Source organism: Erithacus rubecula, assembly GCF_903797595.1.
Source record: "Erithacus rubecula genome assembly, chromosome: 6".
Classification (NCBI taxonomy): Eukaryota; Metazoa; Chordata; class Aves; order Passeriformes; family Muscicapidae; genus Erithacus; species Erithacus rubecula.
The window spans coordinates 37,920,897-37,942,176 of NC_136688.1; the positions used below are offsets into that span (position 1 = coordinate 37,920,897).

At 40.7% G+C, this 21,280-nt stretch overlaps 1 protein-coding gene across 3 annotated transcripts; it reads left to right on the top strand.

Moving 5' to 3' along the window:
• The first annotated feature begins 2,472 nt into the window (after nt 1-2,472).
• Nucleotides 2,473-20,783, top strand: ZNF410 (zinc finger protein 410). Of its 3 annotated transcripts, XM_079308706.1 has the most exons (10): nt 2,473-2,561; nt 3,695-3,911; nt 12,945-13,080; nt 13,371-13,604; nt 13,894-14,085; nt 14,928-15,087; nt 15,409-15,590; nt 18,276-18,365; nt 19,463-19,588; nt 20,148-20,783. In XM_079308706.1, the coding sequence occupies exons 2-10, from the start codon at nt 3,879-3,881 to the stop codon at nt 20,330-20,332; spliced, it is 1,338 nt and encodes a 445-aa protein (XP_079164832.1). In that variant the 5' UTR covers nt 2,473-2,561; nt 3,695-3,878; the 3' UTR covers nt 20,333-20,783. The 3 variants fall into 3 exon arrangements, with proteins under 3 accessions (XP_079164832.1, XP_079164834.1, XP_079164833.1); XM_079308708.1 differs by lacking the exon at nt 19,463-19,588; XM_079308707.1 differs by lacking the exon at nt 3,695-3,911 and having other exon boundaries at nt 2,479-2,561.
• The last annotated feature ends 497 nt before the right edge of the window (nt 20,784-21,280 follow it).

Here is a 21,280-nt window from a genome sequence, read left to right on the forward strand (position 1 = left end):
AAATGTGCCTTCCATTTCTCCTTGATTAGAGAGAAGGAACCTGTAGAGGCAGATGTTATTGTGAAAGTAAGACTATAGGAAATTCCCAGCCAGCCAGTTCTCTCAGGGACCAGTGCTGCTTCACACAGTGAAGCACAAGTGATTTGAACCAGCATAAACAACTCAGGTAACTGTTGTGCTACTCCCACTGCAGATTCCACCAAAATTCCCCAGGCAGTCAAGATGCAAGTTCTGAAGCAGCCAAACTCATCTGGCCTAGAAGGATGCAAATGAAAGGAACTTATGCGCCCACATGTCTCCATATTTTAATATCTATCTACTCAACAATTCCCCGTTGTTGAGCTGGTGATGAGTCAAAGGACTTGTAAGATTATGAGTATCTTAATGTAAAACAACATCAAGCTTTATGATTCAGTTCCTCTGGATTACTAAAGTAGCATCAAGAAAATTTGGTTTATGAAGTTAGTAGTTCTGCATTTATGGTTACCTTTGCTGGATATTGGATCAGTAATACCATGGCATGCTGCATTAGGGAAACTTTCCTGTCTGACCACCCAGGAGCTACTCTGGCAGTCACACTCTCACCACCCAAGCTGGGACCGAAACCCCTTCCCAGTGGGCAGCTCCAGTGAGCCTGACTCCCCACTCACCCCCACACTAACACAGTCAGACAAGTTTTCCTTACAATCTCGATGCCAGGTTTCCCACAGCTGAGTCTCAGTGGTCCCAATCCTTAAAATAATTCAGTCTTGGTGCAGTAACTTAAGAACAGCTTGAACTGAGACCCTGAACAAAAGAAACCTTGGGGTTTTATACCCTCACAGTCTAAGCATGGGAATGTTTGGGGGTCCTTGGCTCCTGCCATGTCTCTGAGTGTCTGGTCACTTGGTTGGGCCACATCCCTGAGCTTGTCAAAGGGTTGGCAGCTCATTACCTCTAGCCATCCAGAGAGCTCAATCTGCAGCTGCAAACCACACTACCTGCACTAAATATACTCCTCAATGGTACAATGAAATGGTCTTTTACTGTTACTGTTGCATAGTCATTTAATGAGCTCCAGCTTTTTGGGATTGTGTTAAAAAATTCAGTCTCAGGAGGTATTACTTTCAGTTTCGTAGACTTGAATAAATGAAGCTGTCTAAAGCTTCAGGCCACTACAACTATGGCTGAGTGGTCCAACATTATAAATGCCAGACTTTTTAGGTTCCCTGATACAATCCATCTGCAGGGCCAATATGGCACTGAGGCAGCCCAGTCTCTGAGGCTGTTGATTCTGGGTGTTGAATCAGTTTTCCCTGCCTTGTACAACAGAAACGTACTTCAGCTTCACTGAAAATTGGTTTCACAGTGCTGGCTTTAGTTAATATTGATGCAATACCTGCAAGCTGATGGGATAATTACTTCAGAAAAAGATGTACATCTAACTTGCTTGCAGACTTTATGGAGTTACCAGGTGGCTCCAGCAGGTAGTTGGTCAATAGTCTTTTTGCTGAAGCACGAGGCTGTCAGTATGACTCCAATGCTTTGCCCTCCATGAAGCCACTCACTGCACATTTAAAGCCGAGGGAGATAACTGTGAATCTTTATGCTGCAAATCAAATTTTTCAAATGTTCTGAAAGGCAGTGAAGCCATATTGCACATCTTGGAGGGGCTGGAAAAAAGAAACCATTACAAAGTAGTTCAAGGCAGGAGATGACAGCCATTTACCAGGAAGTGACCACAGGTTTTTTTGACAGTATACCATGGATCAGAAGAGGCTGTGCTCCAAGGGAGCCTCAGGAAACCTGATCCTTGACAGCTGCTGTGTGGTTACTTCCATATCACCGGGGCTTTCACTGCTTATCAGCACCAGCATCAGGAGTGTAACACAATTAGCTGTGCTGGCATAGGAGTCAGGAATCACGTATGGCTCCAAAGCTGCGGGCCAGCCATAACCGAGTTAAAGTTTACAGGACCTGAAGGTCACTGCTTCAGATGCTAATGTCAGGCCAGGGGCTGCCAACTCCTTCAGGTGCTGTCCTGGTCACCTGCAGATAGCTAGCTAAAACCAAACTGCAGGTTTTTAAAATTACTCAGTCCTTTCTTGGTTTTTTAGGTACATTGCAAAGACATGTATATCTGGTATGTTATTAGTGAGCTACTGTGAACTCCTGGAGTTTTCCATCACCACCTGCAAGAATAGACAGCAGCAAGTCAGAACAAAGCAGAAACAGAAAGAATTAGTAGGAAACCGGTGTTTCTATATGTGCTGTAACAAACTGGGATAATGTGCTGATTTATGAGGGAAAAAAAGAGATCAGCAGATCGAACGTTTCCATAAGGTTCCGGCATAATGTTCACCCGTGCGGTAACACTCCATAAGAAGAAGGTTACTTGGAGAGGAATCAGGCTGCAGCCGGAGACTGCAGGCCTGGTAAGAGCCCAGCGCCCCGCTTTTCCCGAGCCGTTCCTGTGGCTGTGAGGCGACGCGAGCGGGCGGCAGCGTCGCCCCGCCCCGCGCTCCCCGAGCCCGCGCGGTATTTCCGGCCGGGCCTGTCACGTCCGGGCGGCGGAGATGCCGGTAAGGCGGGTGGTGGGGCTGTCCCGGCTGCCTCCGTGGGACTTGCCGCCCTCCGTGGGGAGCGGGAGCCCGGCGAGCCGCGGAGCGAGGGGGGACGCCCCGGCCCTCCTGTCCTTGCCGTCCCCGCTGCCGGGCCGCCCCTCACGGCTGCGGCCGGACCCGCGCCCGGGGCGGGCGGCACCTGCCCCGCCGGGCCTCGGCGCTGCGCCCTGCCCCCGCTGCTCCCCGGGCCTCCGCCGGGCTCCTCCGGCCGGGGCGCGGGCGGCCGGGCCTGGCAGCGCTGGCTCTTGTCCCCGTGGGTCACTGGGGCCCGGCCTGGCGGCGCAGGCTGACAGGGCAGCGGGTGGGCGCGGGGCACCGCCGGGCCCTGGATACTGCGCGCTCGCTGTGTGCCGTCTGCCCCTTCACGGCAAGCGCAGCAGTGCCGCTGCCAGCAGTCTGAGAGGAAGGCTTTTAGCTTCTCTGTTTAGCTGGTCCAGTATTCTCGTTAATTTTTTAACATAGTCTGTAGGTTCGTAGATGTGTTGGAAAGGGGAAAGAACTGTATGTAGTTCACATTTTTCTCCCATCAGCAGTGTCTGGGTGTTTTCCCGGCAGGCAAGAAAAGCTTGTTCTCGTGTTCCCTTTTTAGCACAAACATTATATGGGTATTTGTGAAATAAGTTCTATTTATCTGGGTTCATCAAGAAATTAAATCTCTGATTCTGTGAAATATCTCGACTGACAGGAAGAACTGATGTTTCCTACTGGCCAGTTGTTGTGGATGGCTCCCTGTTATCAATAATTGGATAATTCCACTGTGTTGTGGGCTGGGAATTCAGCTTCCTCATGTCTTGCATGCTTTATGTGATTTGCAGTTGATCCCATACATTTCCAGAACAAACAAGGCAATTTTCTATTGAAAATTAGTGATTGCAAAGAAAATTGGTAAATAACATCATAACACTGAGAAATTAATTTTTAAAGGCTGTTTTTTGATTCAGTGAAAACAGGAATCCAGGGACCTCAGTAAATGAGTTTTACTGATACCTCAAAGTATATTTTACAGTTGCATCAACACATGTTCACTTCTTTTTGCTTTGCTCTTGTTTTTCAGTTCCTCTTTCTTTATGTTTCCTTTTTTGTTGTTTTAGGTTAAATTAATTATTTCCACAACAGAGCTTCTTGCAGAAGGACTGCCACACTGGTTTGCACTTAGGAAAATATGAAAATAATCAGGGAGTGTTGTTCTCTCTGAACTAAAAAAAATTAAATAAAAAAAAATAAAAATACCTGTGCCTTGCTGAGAACAGCTGCAGGAGTTGGACACTTGAATCAATGTTATCGGATGAGTTAGAATCCAAACCTGAGGTGAGCAATTATGAACTGAGTTTGGTTCCCAGGAATGTTTATGGGCAACACTTAGAGCTCAATGAGTTTACTCAGGTTGCTGCTTATGTACTAATTTTTCAAGTGTTTTTAGTGGTATCTAATGCTTTTATGCTTGGATTTGACCGGTAAAAAAATTAGAAAATATTGCAAGTTTTTTTTTTCACATCCTTTCAAGTATCAGCCAATATTCTTGCCTGTTCTCAGGGTTTTTTTCCCCCACTATTACAGCACTCTTCTTGTTATGAGAATAAAATAAATTAACAAATTGATTCTTTCTTTCCTCCAGACCAAATTGACTTTACTTGGTTTTGGACAATCTGAATTACTATCTTGTCAGCATCAGCCAGTCCTGTTTTTCAAAGTACTCCTGTTTCCATTAAGCAGTTGGCAGAAGCGGTAGGCAGCAGCACGCAGGGGATCCTGGTTGCTCCATGTGAGGCTGCTGGACTGTTCCAGGTTCAGCTGGTACCACATCTGGGCATGAAGTGCAGGGATGTTTGTGCATTTACAGCTGGCCACAAACACAAGTAAAGCATGAACATGCACATTATCACAGGCACAGGTAAAGCATGAACGTGCACATTATCACAGGCACAGGTAAAGCATGAACAGTGATGGTTTGCTAGTGGGCTGTTGCTGTACCCTCATCACTTTTGACTCTCATGCATACTCACATTCACATTTCTCTGCCAGACCCACAGTCCTTCTGCCCAAACCCAGGGCTTTTAGCCAGTTTCTGGCTGGAGTATTTTTTGGGTTTTCTTTTCCAGACTCTGGTAGCTTCTTACTTGCATTAGTCAACTAGAAGCTCACTAGCAGTGGACTCACTTGTGGGTAGAATATTTAGGAATGTCTTTGGTAATTAGGAGGGAGTATGGTGATCAGGCACAGAAGTGCATCGATTAGAAGCCAGCAAATGTATGATTGGAGTCTCTCCTCTCCCCTCATTCTTCATTTATCTGCCTTGAGTTCTCCTTTGATCCTCTCCCTAAACAGCATAATAAGCTTAACACATCCTGCTGTCCTTGTTATATTAGATAGTAAGTTTGGTCTGTCATATGAGACCCATTCTGATATGCCATAATAGCTTTGTTTTCTTACCAGTTAAAATTTCTGGTTGAACCTTTACAAGATGTCACTCTAGCAGTGGCTCACTAATCAGTTGCTAGGAATTCTAGGTTTTGTTACTCTAATTGTAATGTGCTAGATAGGAGTGTCTGCAGTTTATGTTCAGCACCACAGCTGCTTCCTCTCCTATTTCTTGCCTTATTTTTCAGGTTGAGTGGCCATTAGCTAGCTCTCTGCATTTCCCCACTTAGAGATGCAGGGGTTGTATCACTTGGTGTCCTTGCTTTTCCTGGTTCTCAGCTTTACCTCTACAGATGCCTAAAGTCCTAGAGCAGAGGACATAGTACAGCTGTGTAATAACTTTTGGGGAAGTTTGCAAGACTTAATTGAATGTTTTTTGTTGAGTTTTGTTTCTGTCTCCATGAATCATACAATTTGTATGTTAAAGATAGTGGTACTCTAAAAAGAATGATGATTACATGCTGGTAATTCATTACAGCCCATGTGATGTGTTAAGGCATTTGTTTCTTAACAGGGTAGCCAAAGCTCTTCCAGTCACACTGTTCAGGAAAAGTAGCTGCAAATTCGGAACAGCTCTGAGTAGTCTCTGCATGATGTGCAGAGAGTTCCTCTCTCTTGCCTCTTCTCAGACATTCTATAAATTTTTTTCTGAGTTCTGAACAATAAGGTGGGAGGACTATGATACTTTTGGCTGTGAATGGGTGGGTTCCCTTAGATAATTTCTGGTAGCTGAGGACCAGGACAATTGGAATGCTCATTGCTCATTCCTCAAATAGCAGCTGTAACTGGGCCTTGTCTTTTCTCCACTTGAGTATGGTATTTGTTAATTAGGCTTGTTTACATAATAATCCTATTTCCTCATGGCAGAGTTGCATTTCCTTCCCAGCAAGCCCATAGTATGAGTTGGCTGTGTATTCTCCAGAAGAAACAAGCCTGGTACGTAAAAAGGTTGCAGTGGTTTTTGCAGAGGGCATCCTTTCTGTAGATGCTGTCTTCTAAACCATGTTCCTGGATCTTGATCAAGGCTATTTTATACTAAAATTTTTTATTTATTTCCATATATACATACCCTCTTTTTCTAGTTTTGATTATGAAACTTCAGTGTTAAGTTAATACTTATTTTCTATTCCTTTGATGTGAAGCTGGTAGATAGCCTTTCTACACTTTTTCTAAATAGCAGTTCAAATATCTCTGAAAGTAAATAATGATTTTATATCCTCTAGAGAGCCATGGCACCACAATTCTTACAGACACAGATGTTTTTTTCATATACCCCTTACCATGTGAGAAATGCATTTATGAAGAGCTAGCTGTATTTCTATGACATCTAGATGGTAACAATCAAAGCACTTTGTCTCTATTGCATAGACTTTTTGCTACTGTTTTTATCCCTAAAGAAGCCACCAACATACCATTAAATAAATAAATCATGCTTGAGTAGAGGTGAATCGTCCTTTCATAGAAAATTATAAAGTTGCTTGGAGACAGTTGTATGGACAGATGGATCTGCTTTTTCTTCTGGACTCCCTGCCCCCAAAGCTATGTAACTATCATTCCTCAGGGAACTGCTAAGATTTGCATTTTGCATGCTTTAAGCCTTCGAGGTGATTTGTTGTACTTGCAAGTATTTCCAGTTACCTCCACCCTACTGTGGATTGCAGGGTGCTGAACAGTGCAGGGTGCTTTCTGTTCTTGGGGTTACTCTTGGCACAATCAAACAAATTACAACTCTGTTCTGTAAATTGAATTAGTTCTTGAAAAGGGGGTGAAAAGAGGTATTTTAGCCTCTGCTTTTCTCTCCTCCTCAGTGCCTCACAAAGAGAGACACTAGTGATTTAATTAGTTCCCCAGAGGCTGTATGGGAGGAGGACATCCCAGTTTCTAGGTAACAAGCCTTCTGCCCTGCACACCCTTAAGCTCCAGCCCCTTCTTTCTCCTCCCCCTCCACTAAATTTTCTTTTGACTTCTTTATTTTGTTGTGGTTCACTGGTTAAATTTAGAACAGGAATGGTTTTGATTAAAGACATGGTCTGTGTTGCTCAGGGAATGTAGTCTAGCTCTCCAGCTGTCTAGTGGGAGGATAGATCTGAGCTTCTGGAGAACCTTCCTACCCTGTCCCTCCCAGCAACCCCTACTTCAGCCAAAGCAGCTGCCTGACAGCTTTTGAATCATCTGTTATGGGACACAAACTTAATATGATCCATTCCAGGTGGCCATATCATCATTTGTTTCTGGGTTGGTTGGTTGGTTGGGTTTGGGTTTTTTATGGTGCTTTTATTTTTTTTAATTGTGTTTTTTGGGTTTTTTTTGTTAAGGATTTCTAGTAGAGGTTCTCAGTTCTTTAAACAGTTTTTTGGTTGTTGCTTGTTTTGGGGTTTTTTTCCCCTCTCAGGTCAGGGACAATATCCTAGTCTTTTGGTAACACAAGCATTCTGCATTGTTTGCAGTGATAGGCCCTGGGATCATCTTGTCCAGCCATTTCTTGTTGACCACCAGGGATTACAAGTATTTGCTTAGTGACAACAGCCAAGAAATATATTGCATTTTTTAATATATTGACTGTCTGCATTATTTACAGAATTTTCAGCTATGTGGCATTTTGGCAGAAGTAGTTAAAGGAGGGTGTATTCAAGAAGGTGATATGGTAGAGCAAAAATAAAATTCTTTATATCAAGATGCAGCTGAGCTTTGTTCTCCAAGGATTATGGATTCATGTCTGTCCCATAAAGTCTGAATCTCTTAAGTCAAGGATGGCCTTTTGCAATATTAAAATTTATTTCAAATTCCAAGGGACTAAAGCCATCTCACAACTCTTACTGTTCCTTTGGTATTCTGTTAATACTCTGTACATTCAATTTCCCTAACTATTCCTAATCTGGCATCCCAAGATGACCTATCTGCTTTGCTTACAAATTCTAGCACTTTGGTCATAGTGGCTCTGTCTCCTCCCTATGCAAGGATTCTACAGTCACCATCTCAGGAGTATTTAGTGCCCATCTGGGCCTGTTTGTGATGCCAGATGTTATTTAGTTATGGGATCTGTCATACTGTATCATCTAGGAGGTTCCTGCCTTCCTGATCTTTCAGACATGAGACCACCACACTCTTCCCAGATGCACACAGGGGTGCACCTGGGCCTGAACTGCAAAAATATGGCTGTGCACACGTAGACAATGCAGACATTATGGCTGTGTGCCAGGATAGGGCTTTTACCAGCACACTCAAACACAAAGGGCATTTCCATGGAAAAGAAAGCCCAGAAATGGCCTAATCCTGTCCCTGTTTACCAGGTAAAAAGGTTGAAATATCACACATGTCCTCCCTTGGCTGACATGCATACTTGTGGTCATGCATCTGTCCACTCTGCCAAACCTCAAGTCTTTCCAATATCCATCTCCAGACCTTGGGCTTTTTAATTCAGCCTCTGACCAGGATCCTGGGTTTCCAGATTCTTTTTCTCTATTTCACAGGCTATGCCAAAGTGAATTTAATCAGATGAATGTACTGAGAAACTATTTAGGAACAGAAAGTGTTAGACAGGATGAGGTAGACCCCAGTGTAATGCAGAGCAGCAACCTGCAGCCTGCTGATGTGGTCAACCATCCTCAATCCCCCTTCTGTTCCCAATAGTTGTTTCTCTCCTATCTACCTTGATCCTTTCCTTGCCTTTGGTCCTTCCCCTAAACATCCATAAGTTTCTCACAGTCCCACAGTCTCCACTCAAATATATTTTAACATGTTTTCCCAGGCCCAGAATTTCCCCTATATCCCATAAGAAGTTTGCTCTTGCCAATGAGATATGGCTTCTGGTAACCCAGGATAACACTGTTCCTATTCCTTACAAAGTTTCTGGTTAATTTTTTTTCAAGATCACACTCAAGTTATTCCTGTACTGGCCCATCCATTAGTGTCCCAGGAGTTCTGGGTATTTTTATTCTCTTGTATCTGCAGTTTGTTAGTGTTTGTGTATGTGTGCATTTAATTTATCACCTGTCCTGTTCCTAGATTTCTATTCTGAATAGTCAATTACCAGGTTCCCTTACAATTTCCTATTTATAAAACCATATTGTGAGAAGCTTAAGAAAGCACAACACAAAGTTTGTAATGAGTTCTTTCCTATATTCCAGTTGTTGTAGTTGTCCACAATGGTATTCAATGATTTTGAACAGGAAGGTTTAGGAAAAATCTGTCAAGTTAGAACTAAAGTGAAAACTTTCATTTTGTCTGAATTATTGGAGTTGATGATTGGTTTGCTTTCGTTTGTATGAAGGGTTGGGGGTTTTTTTTTTATCCCACATTTTAATAATGAGCATAATTCATGTCTGTTTCCTTCTGCTTTTTTTGCCCTCTCATAATTCTCTGTACTAGTTTGTCATTGCTTTACAAAGCAAATTAAAAGGAACTTTTTTCTACTGAGCATCTGTTTGTGGTTGCTGTGTTTTGCTTTTCCCTTGTGGCTTAATGTTGCTATTTATTGTTGAAGTGGAAGGTTTAAAGCAAAGATTTATTCTTGTAGGAGGCAAGTTTCATTTAGGTCTTTTTGTATAACAATAGGCAAGTCCTTAAAACAAGTGTTGCATGGCAGAGTAAGAAGCAGTCTCATCAACCTGAAAGACAATCCAATAATTTAGATCTTAGTGTTCACAGTGTTTAGTCCCTACTTTTTTCTGGTTGCTTTGCTCATTATTCCTAACTTTATTTTTATTTCTCTTTCTCCAATTTTTTTTTTTTTTTTTTTTTTTTTTTTAATCCTAAATTAGAATACATGGCCCTGGGGGAGGGACTGTCTCTTGTTGCCTATGTATTTTTTGACAACATAAAAATAGTTCCATCTTCCTGTTAGGTCCTCTGGATAATCTTAGATATAAGATGAAACAATTCTAACCTTTCAAACTGCCATCTGGCTTGTGGCCTAGTTCAAATGGCACACTGCCATCTGAATGACTTCAGGACTTAATTTGTAGCTTCATAATTGTCACTGATGACAGGCTGCTCCTAAGGGAGGATGAGCAGGGAGTCAAGGATGATTCCAGCCCAGGCAGTGCCCTCACAGACCAGGACACAATACTGCAGCACCTGAGCATGGAAGGCAGAGACAGGCGCTGGAATCCAGCCCTGAATAAGGCAAAGTGATGAACCAGGTCCAGGGTCTATCCAGAGTCCAGGTAGGAGCAGCAGAAGATGGGGCTAGGGACACAGAGGCAGTAAAAATCTGAGGTTCATCCCATACACAGGGCTTGAGACAGATAAACCTACAGCACAACTCAGGAAGGGAACGACTGGTCCAGGCTGAGCTTAAAAGGAGCCCCTAGGGAGACAGTGTGGGTGAGGGTCCCAGAGGAAACCAATCAAAGCTGTTAAAACTTCAGGGTTCCTATAGCAGCAGCAATTTGTCATAAGTGTTTGAGAAAGCATCAGTGTTTCTAGTGTTTTTGTGACAGGAAATGAGCTTAGAAAACCAGTGCACAAAATACTAAGTTTTCTTTACAGATTTCTTTAATTTAACAGATTTTCACTTGGTGTGAGAGGGGCTCAAAAGGCTGGTGTCTGCCACAGGAATAATTTGGAATTAGATGGCAATAGTTCTGAAAAAGAAGTACTGAGACAATCACAACATACAAAATAACAATCAAATTATCTGTGACTGTTGGATTTTAATCACAAATATACAATGGGCACATCTGGGCACATCAGGATTTTTTAGTCTCTTTCTTTTGACACTGATGAACTATCTCACTGCCCAGGCAAGTCCATCTGGGCTGTGTGTGACTGCGTGCTGAAATGTGTCACAATGAGGGTAGTAGCTTTTGAATTATTATTTTGTACAATTTCCTTTAAATGCCAAAGATAAAGGAAGTTTGCTGCATACAATTGTTTGCTAGAGAGCAGCAGAATCAGCAGAGGGCGGGATCAAGGAGTTTCCTAGAGATGAGGAACTTGAGATTTAACTTTTTAGTGTATTTTTATCTTCCATATTTCTTTGGAGTTTTAAAAAAAAACCTGAGAATGTGAATATAGGAGTTAATTTGTTTGGCAGAGCTTAAAGGCAAACAAATAGATCCTACATGATCATATGCTTTGTGCAGCATTTTCTCTGAAACGTGGAGTATGTGTCTGGGTGTGTTACAACTGGCCCCTTTTGCATCTTTCTGGAGTTTAAATCTCTGGATTTGAGACCGTGTTTAGAAAAACTTGTGTGGTTCACAGAATTTGGTCAGTCCATTTGTCAAATGGACTGTGTTATCTCCTAATTCCCAGCAGCATTTTGTCTGTTAAATCAGAATATTTTAATATGAAGTGCTGTGGCATTGGTAACAGAAAAAAGAGTGTCTCATTTCTGTGTCTGCCTTGGAGGTAAAGAGGAGTCCAGCATTATCTCTGGTACTCTGACAAAATCTTGAGATGTTGTAAAAGGGACAGAATGAGTAAACAAGCCACATGCTTTGCTGTTGTGAACTAGGTTAAAAATATGGGAGGGCTTTCAGGGGTGAAAAAAGTAATTTCTCTGACTTCCCGTTCCTTTTCAGGTGACAGGTTCCTTTTTTATAACTCAGGATTTTGAGGAGTTAGCTGCAAGTAATTTTTGCCAGAGCTGACTGGTGTTAGGGATGGCTAAATCTGCTGGACTGAATAATTTCTCACCTCCTGGGCTCATCAAGAAACATGAGAACAGCTCTTTAATTCTTGTATAAGATCCAGCCACTAGTGAGGTTTAGTACCTGTTTGAAAATATGTGTGCACACACTTAGAGATGTGATTGGCACCAAACATATGAACACAGGCTGAGTGCTTACAGCTTTACCCTCATAAACATGGGCAGCACAAAGTTCCTGGTTCTGTGTTCTGCTGCCTAAGGAAAACCTTCATGCCTTTCTTTGGGGTCTGGCCCCACACTTCTCGTTTCACTTGCAAAGTAGGCTGGCTTGGAATTCACTAGCATATGACACACACTAGAAACTAGTGTGTGCCACTAGAGGCCCACTGTAAAGAACAGGACCACCCAGGAAATAGGTAAGAATGACTTTAATAAGAAGACAGGATGGAGTGTGAAAGTTAGGCTGTGCTAGACACTGAATTGACCAACTTCCTGTTTATATGCACTAGGCCCCTTTTTTCTTCCCTCTCCATTTTCTTGTGTTTGTTTTGCCCTGATCCATCTTGATCCTTTCCTTTTCCTGCCTTTGGCCTTTCCCTTAAACAACACCTATTAAGTCCTGTACAAATCCCCCCCAAATCTTTTGACCAGTCCCAAATTCCTCCTCAGGGAATGCATCTCAGTTTAAGTCCTATATCTGTTGATGCAATAGTCCCCCTTGTTTGGTGTAGTATTTTGGAAAGGGTTTCTTCTGTTAATCCCCTTAGTGTGTGGGTTGGTTATTCATCTTTGATGGTTTTAGGAGTAGCTGATTTGGATTGGTTAGGCTGTTTATATTCTCCCCCTTGTCATCCTAACCTTTTTCTCTGATTATCTGCTTATTTTGAATAGCCATATGATAGACATCTTTGTAACTAGTCTTCTGATTGCTTTTTTTTATTTAGGAAAAGCCAACTTTCAGTTAAGTATTTAAAGTCAATGATTTAGAAAAATACCTAATACCAAAGGTGGAGTGTGGAAAACATTAACTTGAAATGTTAGACATAGTAAGGTATCAAGTGGTAAAATATTAGTTAAAAAGAAATATAGCCTAACTAGACTTCCTCCTATGATCCAGAGCTGTTTATTATATGTTAAAGAAATGATAAGTGTATAGGTATTTCAGAGATGACAAACAATTCTTTCCTTGTATTCATGTGAATTTAAAAGTTTTCATTTATATCTGTGTGTATTCATCAAGACAGTAGGGACTGCTGGATTGACTGGATTTAGTACCTTTTTAAATGATTTGTGCTGCTCTTGACCTAATCTTCAATTTGTTTTTTCAGCTGCTGGTTCAGTTTGTTCAAAATACTTCTATTCCACTGGGACAAGGACTGGTGGAATCAGAACCAAAAGACATCACCTGTCTCTCTCTACTTCCTGTTACTGAGACCTCAGAATGCAACAGACTCATGTTGCCAGGTAAAATCTGTGTAGCAGGTCTTTGTGACCCTACCCTTCATACAGCTGTCTTTGCTTCACCACTCTGGCCCTGCTCTCTCTTGCTCATGAGACATTCTAGGGATGGAGGAACAAAATCAGCAGTGACTGAATCTTCTCATTTAATAGTCAAATCTGACTAGTTAGAAACTCCCTCCTTCCTTCCCTTTCAAGTTCTGGGGTCTTTTCCTAGAAAAATTATTTCTCATAGGTGTCTTTTAGTCATAGTGTATTTATACTTTCATTTACTCTGGTTTCACTTTCCTCATTAGATGATGAAAGAGATCTCACTTCTCCAAGTCACACTAATTCCTCCAAAGATGTTTCTTCATCTGCTGTCTTGAGAAGTCTCCAGGTAAATGTAGGCCCTGATGGAGAGGAAACAAGGGCACAGAATGTACAGAAACCATCTGAACTTCTGTCAACTTCAGAAACTTCTAGTTTATTGCAAGACCTTCAGCCCAGTGACAGCACTTCATTCATTCTTCTCAACCTAACAAGAGCAGGTAATTGTCCTTCTGTTTGTCATCTGGCTGGAGATGTCTCAGCAGAATGCAGGACATACAAGTACAACTCTTTCCCTGCTGCTTATGAAGAGGAAAGATCATGAAATTTGCTGGGCATTATTGGGTATTTTGGGAGCATTTTGTCATCAACATCTTTCTACAATGTAGAGGTCAGTGGAGACTTTTTCAGGGCAGCTATTTCATTCATGCTATGAACACTTATCTCTGAGAAGCAAAAGAAATTTCCCCATGTTACATTATTGTTTCACAAATTTGTCTTCTTTTCTAGGGCTGGGGTCTCCTGCAGAGCACTTGGTGTTTGTTCAAGATGAAGCAGAAGATTCTGGCAATGACTTTCTCTCTCATGATAGCACAGACAGCAGTACCCCATGGTTCCTACGAGTGCAAGAGTTGGCCCATGACAGTTTAATTGCTGCCACTCGGGCACAGCTCGCAAAGAATGCCAAAGCAAGCAATAATGGTAGGAGATCACAGATTGTGTCTCAAAAGTTGAATGTTCCATATAAGAGCCCTAGTTTCATGTTGTTTCTCCCTCTCTTTGTTTCTCTCTTGCTTTGAATCAGTTATGACATCTTCGGATCATCAGTGACAGGATTATACAGGACAAAGCTTTTTTTCCTCAGTATAAATAGACCTCTCATTTTTTCTTGAGGGATGAACTCTAGTGGAACCATGTAGCCTACTAGTTACTTGATACATGTAAAGAATATCTTCTTTCTGGCAGTAGCTGCTTCTTTTTCAACTTTTTCACTTTTAAGAGCCTATTTTTAATAAATACTGTGAATCATACTTTCTTTTTAGCTCCACTGAGTTTGGAGATCAGATTTCTGGAGAATACATAATTGGATTTAGTCACATGCTTTCTGACTTAATTATTTTAATAAATAATTATAGAGCAAATGCAATATCTCTTACCTAAGATGTTTTAAAAAATAGCTTAGCTAACAGGTGATAGTTAGCTGATACTTAAAATGGGTTTTTTTATATTGATATAGAGACCATTTTTACAATTTCTGGTGCATTGGCTTTCTATTCTTTTTGTGATAAGCCTTATCTGATAGCAGCTAATCTGATCCAGTTGGCTTTTTGGGAATAGTTTAGGGGCCTGGTAAGGTTTGCAAGTCTATGTCTGATCCCTGTTTTAGGCTAGGTAGCAGAATGTAGAGTATGCTAAACAGTCTGCAGCCAGACACATGCCTGATTTGCAATCCTCTATCATATATGATGCTGTTTTTTCTATTAAATTTGACACATTATAGTAATCTTTTTAGATTTTGGTGGGCAATTTTTTTTTTTTTCCAGGGGAAAATGTTCATCTTTGCACAGGAGATGGGCAACCAAAAGATTCAAGCCCCATTCCTCACTTATCTCGTGTGGAAAGGAAGCTGAAGTGCACAGTTGAGGGCTGTGATCGGACATTTGTATGGCCAGCTCACTTCAAGTACCATCTGAAAACACACCGGTGAGCAGAATGAAGCTATCTGTTGTTATGATCTTGAAAAAGTGCATTCTGTATTTGAGATAGTGTTAGGTTTTGTCACTGACAAACTATGAAAACCTGGTATTATTCTTATAAATATATTAGGTCTGTTGAGTGCTTTAAGTTGATTGTGTTGAAAACCTTGGATTAGATTTAGATAACTTTGCAGATCCTTGTTATGTTTGGTTGAGAATTTTTTGTATTTTAACAGGTACTCATATTTAATAAAAGAAAGAAGGCAAGTGTTTGTGAAAAAATGTGTTGCAGTAGCTGGTAATGAAACAGCTTTTTGTTGCTTTCCAGGAATGACCGCTCCTTCACTTGCCCAGCAGAAGGTTGTGGAAAAAGTTTCTACGTTTTGCAGAGGCTGAAGGTGCACATGAGAACTCACAATGGTGAAAAACCCTTTGTGTGCACAGAACTGGGCTGTGGTAAACAGTTCACAACAGCTGGAAACCTGAAGAACCACCTACGAATTCACACTGGTGTGTTTTAGACCTCACCTATTTGTGGTGTCTGCTGAGGTGGGGTCTTTCCTGAGGAATAAACCACTTCCTCCTCTGTCCTCAAACTATTCAAAGTTCAGTGTTCATCTCTACCCTCCATTAATGTCCCTTTTCTGTCAATTTACATTGACCATAGGTCAGATAAATCAAGTGCTAATCTCTTTTACTATCCTGTATAGTTTTACACAGGCATTAGCTTTCAAATAGTGTGTGGTGATCCTGTATTCTGCTCAGGCACATAGTCTGAAGATTCCCTTGCAGTTGTGTGATGGAGAGAGGGGTGTGTGAAACTAGACTGTTACTAAGGGAATAGTTAGTGAACATGACTTCTAAAATTGTGTTTTGTAATAAGGATATTTGAAATTCCTGAAAGGCTCAATAGCTTAGTAGGAGCTGTACTGACATCTTGCCTGACTGACTAGATTGTGTTACCTATACTGCTTGTAGAATGACTCCATTTGGGACATACAGGGAAATGAGGAATGCAGTGGAATGAGTAGCAAAAATATAGTAGCAAAGAAAAATAGAAAAAAGCATTAATTAGAATACAGCATTATGGTGTGCAAACTGCTGTGTTTGTGCCAATGCTAATTTGGGATGTTATGGTATGCTGGAGCCTGTATACTCTCAATTCATGCTCAGCTTCTTATAGTAAATAAAACGAGATCCTTTATTTCATAGTGCTGTGTTTTATACATGATTTGTTTATGATGGCTCCTCTGGAGAATATAATCCTGCCTTGTCAGTATCTTTAGAAGCTAGTATAGCAGCCAAAGTGCTTTAGGTGTTTTTGTATTAGAAAGTTCTTTGAGAGAGGTACAAAAGTTACTGCTGAAATTGCCAGCAATTTAATAGTGACCAGCAAAGTTCATAATGAATATTCTAGTGATTTTATTTGTTTAGTTTTTTAAGCCTCAGGATTATTACAACACTCAGACAAATGGCCCACTTCAAGCTTCTCAGAATATTGTTAGAGATTCCCTGATGGCCTCAGAAGCATTGTATTACAGTTGGTTAACGTTCCCAAATAACCTTGACAAGTGTGAGAGAACAAGGCCTCCCTGGTAAAATGAAATTACAGATGATGTGGGTCGCCAGCAGCTGCTTGTGCCTTCTGCCTTACTTAAACATGACCGTATGGTATGTGGTTTGTGGATACACATGGGAAAGGGCTGCTATTTTAAAGTATGTGCAGTCTAGCTAGAACACATGGTTTGGGGGCAGATGTTGGGATGTAGTTAAAAATTGTATATACCAATAATAAAATTTTGAATGTGTAGTAACAGCAGTTACATTTTTTGCAGTTTTCTTTTGCACTTACAGCTCCAGCCAAGGTGCAGATTAAGTTAATAGGCCAGCTGATCCATGCACAATCCTCCCTGATAAGTGAGCATTCTGCAACCAATAGAGTAGTAGCTTCTGGAGGAGTAAATAGTAACTTTCTAAGCTGCAAATGGATAATGTGGAGTTAAGCGTTTGATCAGACCAAAGGTGTTATGAAATTGCAGGTGGCAATATCTCTGAGGTGTCTTACAGATGGAACTGTGCACTGGTATTTAGGTCAGTGGTAGTTTTTCCAAACTTTTAAAGATTTATAGCAAGCCAGAAAGTACAATCAGTGTTGGAGACTTTGCTACATATTTCAGCTTTGTGACACCACTTGGAACATGCTGTGTTGATCCTTTTTGCTCACAGCTGTCAAATGCTATTGTAGATAAGAGGCTAATAAGTGAGCTGTAGGGAGAAGACTTCGAAAGGCAAAGTCACAGTAGAAACACCTTTAAAAGCAAGTTTACTCTGAAAGAACTACAAATAGGTTATAAAATAAATTGTTGAAATAGCTTGCCTAATCTCCTGTGATCTTGCTATTACTCTTGTACATGGCTCCAGTTAAAGACTTAATCATAGTGTTAAACATGGTATGTTGAGTTCTTGAATGGGATGTTGCAGGCAAAAGTTATATCTAGATTTATTGAAAGTGCAAAGCAGATTAATTTTATTGCACTGCATAAATGTAGTAACCTCCCAATTTATCATAATTTAAATAAATCAAAAATAGCTGTGATATAAATTTCAGCCCATAAGAACAATTTGTACCTTGAATTACAGTTCCTCCACACATAGATATAAATGACTGACACATGTCTCACAGGATTTTGGCAAGTTCAGCCTGATCTAAAATAAAGTATAGAATCTGATATGAAGAGAATTACACTTAATGGGATTTTTGGCACTGAAAGGCAGAAAGGGTGCAAGACCCTGTGAGTGTGTGGAACAGAGAGCTGGTTGTTGAGAACTGCATATAGAAGATACATCATAGACCAAGTAGTTTTATATTACTCTATTATTATTTATATACTTGGTAGATTATCTAGAAACAGTGTTCCCTTGCTTCACTTTTGGTGAATGATGGTCTAAGAGTATTTTAAAATTATGAATATTAGAATAAGAATATTTAAAAATATTTTAAAATAATGCCACTGTTATCTCTGGTGAAGAGAATGCTGTAAAAGCCTTAGGAAGGATGTGTAGTTTCCATGCAATTCTAATATACATAAAGCCAAATGGGAGAATGGAGTAGAGATGTCCAGGCTATTCTTAGGGACTTGGGCAATCAGATTAAGTTGTGATCCCAAAATCTAAGAATTTACTTTTCCCTTGTAGGGGAAAAACCCTTTCTGTGTCAGGCACAGGGATGTGGTCGCTCCTTTGCTGAATACTCCAGTCTTCGGAAACATTTGGTTGTCCACTCAGGTAAGAGTCTTCATCTGACATTCTCTGATCTGTCTGGAAAAAAGACCTTTATTGTAGGACTTTGATTTGATTTCCTTAAGTAAAATCCTGATTTCTACAGAATTTCTGGTCATAGTGTTTTTTGACTTCCCTTTCATGGTGCCTGTAGCCTGTACACTTCAATCCTCTAGATTGTTTCTATTAATAAATTCAAATTACATTTTAAAAATTATTTTCAAAATTGTTTCTAAAATATCATTAAGTTGACTATCTTTTTAATAGCTGCCATTTGGTTATTCAAAAGAGAAACTCTAGCATCTCTATATATTAACCATAGCCATTTGAACCTGAAATCTCTTGCAAGTGGGTTTCTGCCATAGGTAGAGTTTTCATTTATTTTTTCCACTACATACTTGTAATTGGATAAAGGTTTAGGTGAAAATGTATTTCACAAGTGTTTCAAAGCTTCTGTCTTCTGTTTTTATCAATCTATCTTAAATATTTTCAGTACAATGAACATTGTATCTTTGGGGAATGGGAGATTTTATTGAGGTAATAACATCTGAGATTGAGTTCTCCATGCTTTTTCTGTCCTGTCTCCTTGCTTCCATGCCATTGAGCCAAGAAGTATGGACAGCATGCTTGTAATGTGAAAATGATGAACTGCTATCTAAAATGGAAATCCTTTCAGTGACAAGTCATCATCAAGTCTCTGCTCAGTAATGTAAACCAGATGCTGCAGTTCATTATGTGATGGCAGGAGACAGCTTCCTTGCCTCTGGTCATTTTATTCTATGTGGAGTACATCAAGTATTTCCATATCAATGAGTAAATTATTCCAAATAACTTGTTCCCTCTCATCAATCTGACTTGAAGACTTTGTTACTCTTCAGACTTGGGTTTTTCAACAACTGCCATTACTGATACCTAAACCTCTTCTGTTCTAAAAGCTTATGGCCCTCCAGGAGATGGGAATACTTCTCCTTTGGTTTTTACTGTTAAATTAGCACCAGTGTTGTTAAGAGCCATTTCAAAACTGTTACTAGTTTCTTAGTTGATGAGGTCTCTTCTCCCCATTTGGTAATTCTTGGGATATTTCTTCCCCCTTTGACTCCAAGGAGTGAAGCCCCATCAGTGCCAAATTTGTGGGAAGACATTTTCCCAGAGTGGTAGCAGAAATGTGCATATGAGGAAACACCACTCCCGAATTGGAACAGCTGGCAGCAGGGAGCGAGAACAGCCAGGTAAAGAAGGGAGCACACTCACTCTGGGGGAAAAGTGCAGAAAAAATTAGTGGATGGTCAAAGAAATTATATTTGTCCTGATAATGTGAGACCACAAGCCAGTAAGAAAAAAATGCCTATTCTTCTTGGAGATGAGGACTGCTTACTCTCCCCTTTTCTAGGACAGAAGACAAAAGTGTATTTTTGTATGGCTGTCAAGGGGCAGATACATATATTGTTTTCAAAATCAATATAAATCTAGTTGGGGTTTTTAATGTGGATTTTTTTTTTTTTCCTTTGGTTATGTTTTCTTCTTGCAAGCAGCCTGGGTTTTTACACAATGTGGATTATTTAAAGAGAAAGCCAATCCTGCATAAAATCCCACCATAGTAAGGTTCAAAACAATAAACATATTGTATTTTCCATTCATTGGAGCACTGGATGCCCAAAGAGTAGGAATGGATAAAGCAGGTGTCTAGGGAAAAAGTCAATGTGACTTGAAGTGGGGCAGGAATTGTATCTTACACTGCAGTGTCATTGCATCATGAGAATTTTCTTTTACCCTTTTTTTTCACCATAGAGTCACTGATGGGCAGCAGTTTGCTGGAAGAATCAACAGTGCATAGTAAGAATCTCATCTCCATGAACTCTCAGCCCAGCCTTGGTGTTGAGTCTCTGCACCTGCCAGACACTGAGTCAATTATTGGAGTAGAAGAGGGTGAGACCAGCTGCTCTTTTTTCCGCCCTCTTATATGTGGTGACTGAGATGGGATCGATCATTCCTCCTTGAGGCTCACCATATTGCAGTGGGATGAATGAACATTGCTTTAACTGTGCACAGAGGGGTGGGTAGATAGTGGATGAATCCTAAAACTGGAGTTGGAGAAGATCTGCTGGACCAAGTTTCTCTCTTGCAGAGCTTAAAAGGTGAAGTCTGTTGCTTAGGTGTCACTTAGCCCATGTTGTGGAATGCCATTTCAAAACTGCCTATGCAGTCCATCTACTAAAGCCTGAAGTGTTTGTTTTGCTGGAGCACCTAGGTGCCCCAGCTAAGGACCAGGACCCCATTGTGCTAGGCACTGTTCAAATATTCAGTATCTTGAGCAACAGGCCTTCCTTCCACCCTTTACCTTCAGAGACTATATTCTAATACATCTCACTGTCAGAAGCTGACTTACTATATGGAATAAATGTACTACTTGATATCATTTGGTTACATTTGCTGTGTTCTGTTCCTGCTTTCCCAGTAATTTTTCTCCAAAATTTGTTTGGTATATTAAGCTCTTTAAATGAGTTCCACATGGTGTTTTGAATATTTTGTTAACTGAAGGTCTTCAGAACTGGCATCACTGAGAATGCAGAGTTTTCCTAAAGTTCTGTATGTCCGTAATAGCTTCTATGCAAAAGAAATGCCTAGAGTTTATATTGCTCCCTACCTGAATGGAAAGGTAGTGCTGTTGCTGCTACAGGTATTGTAACCTGAAGGTTCCTACAGAAACTTCACCAGGTACCTGGGAATCAAAGTCTGATGCGGTTTGGCTGCCATCTCTGCAATTGATGGGAGATATTCCAGTGAGATGTTTTCTTTTCTACAGTATTTTTGTAGGTTAGTTGAAGGCTGTAAATCTTGTAGCTGAATATAGATAAATATTTTCATAAAATGCAAAAATCCAGAATCGTAGTTGAAACTGTTTATTTCCATACCATTTTTGA

Bases quoted from the DNA above. Each gene is read 5' to 3' on its own strand.
- ZNF410 (XM_079308706.1), top strand. From the start codon at position 3,879: ATGTTATCGGATGAGTTAGAATCCAAACCTGAG. The intron at 13,081-13,370 runs GTAAAATCTGTG...TTTCCTCATTAG, and splicing joins CAACAGACTCATGTTGCCAG to ATGATGAAAGAGATCTCACT. The intron at 15,088-15,408 runs GTGAGCAGAATG...GTTGCTTTCCAG, and splicing joins TACCATCTGAAAACACACCG to GAATGACCGCTCCTTCACTT.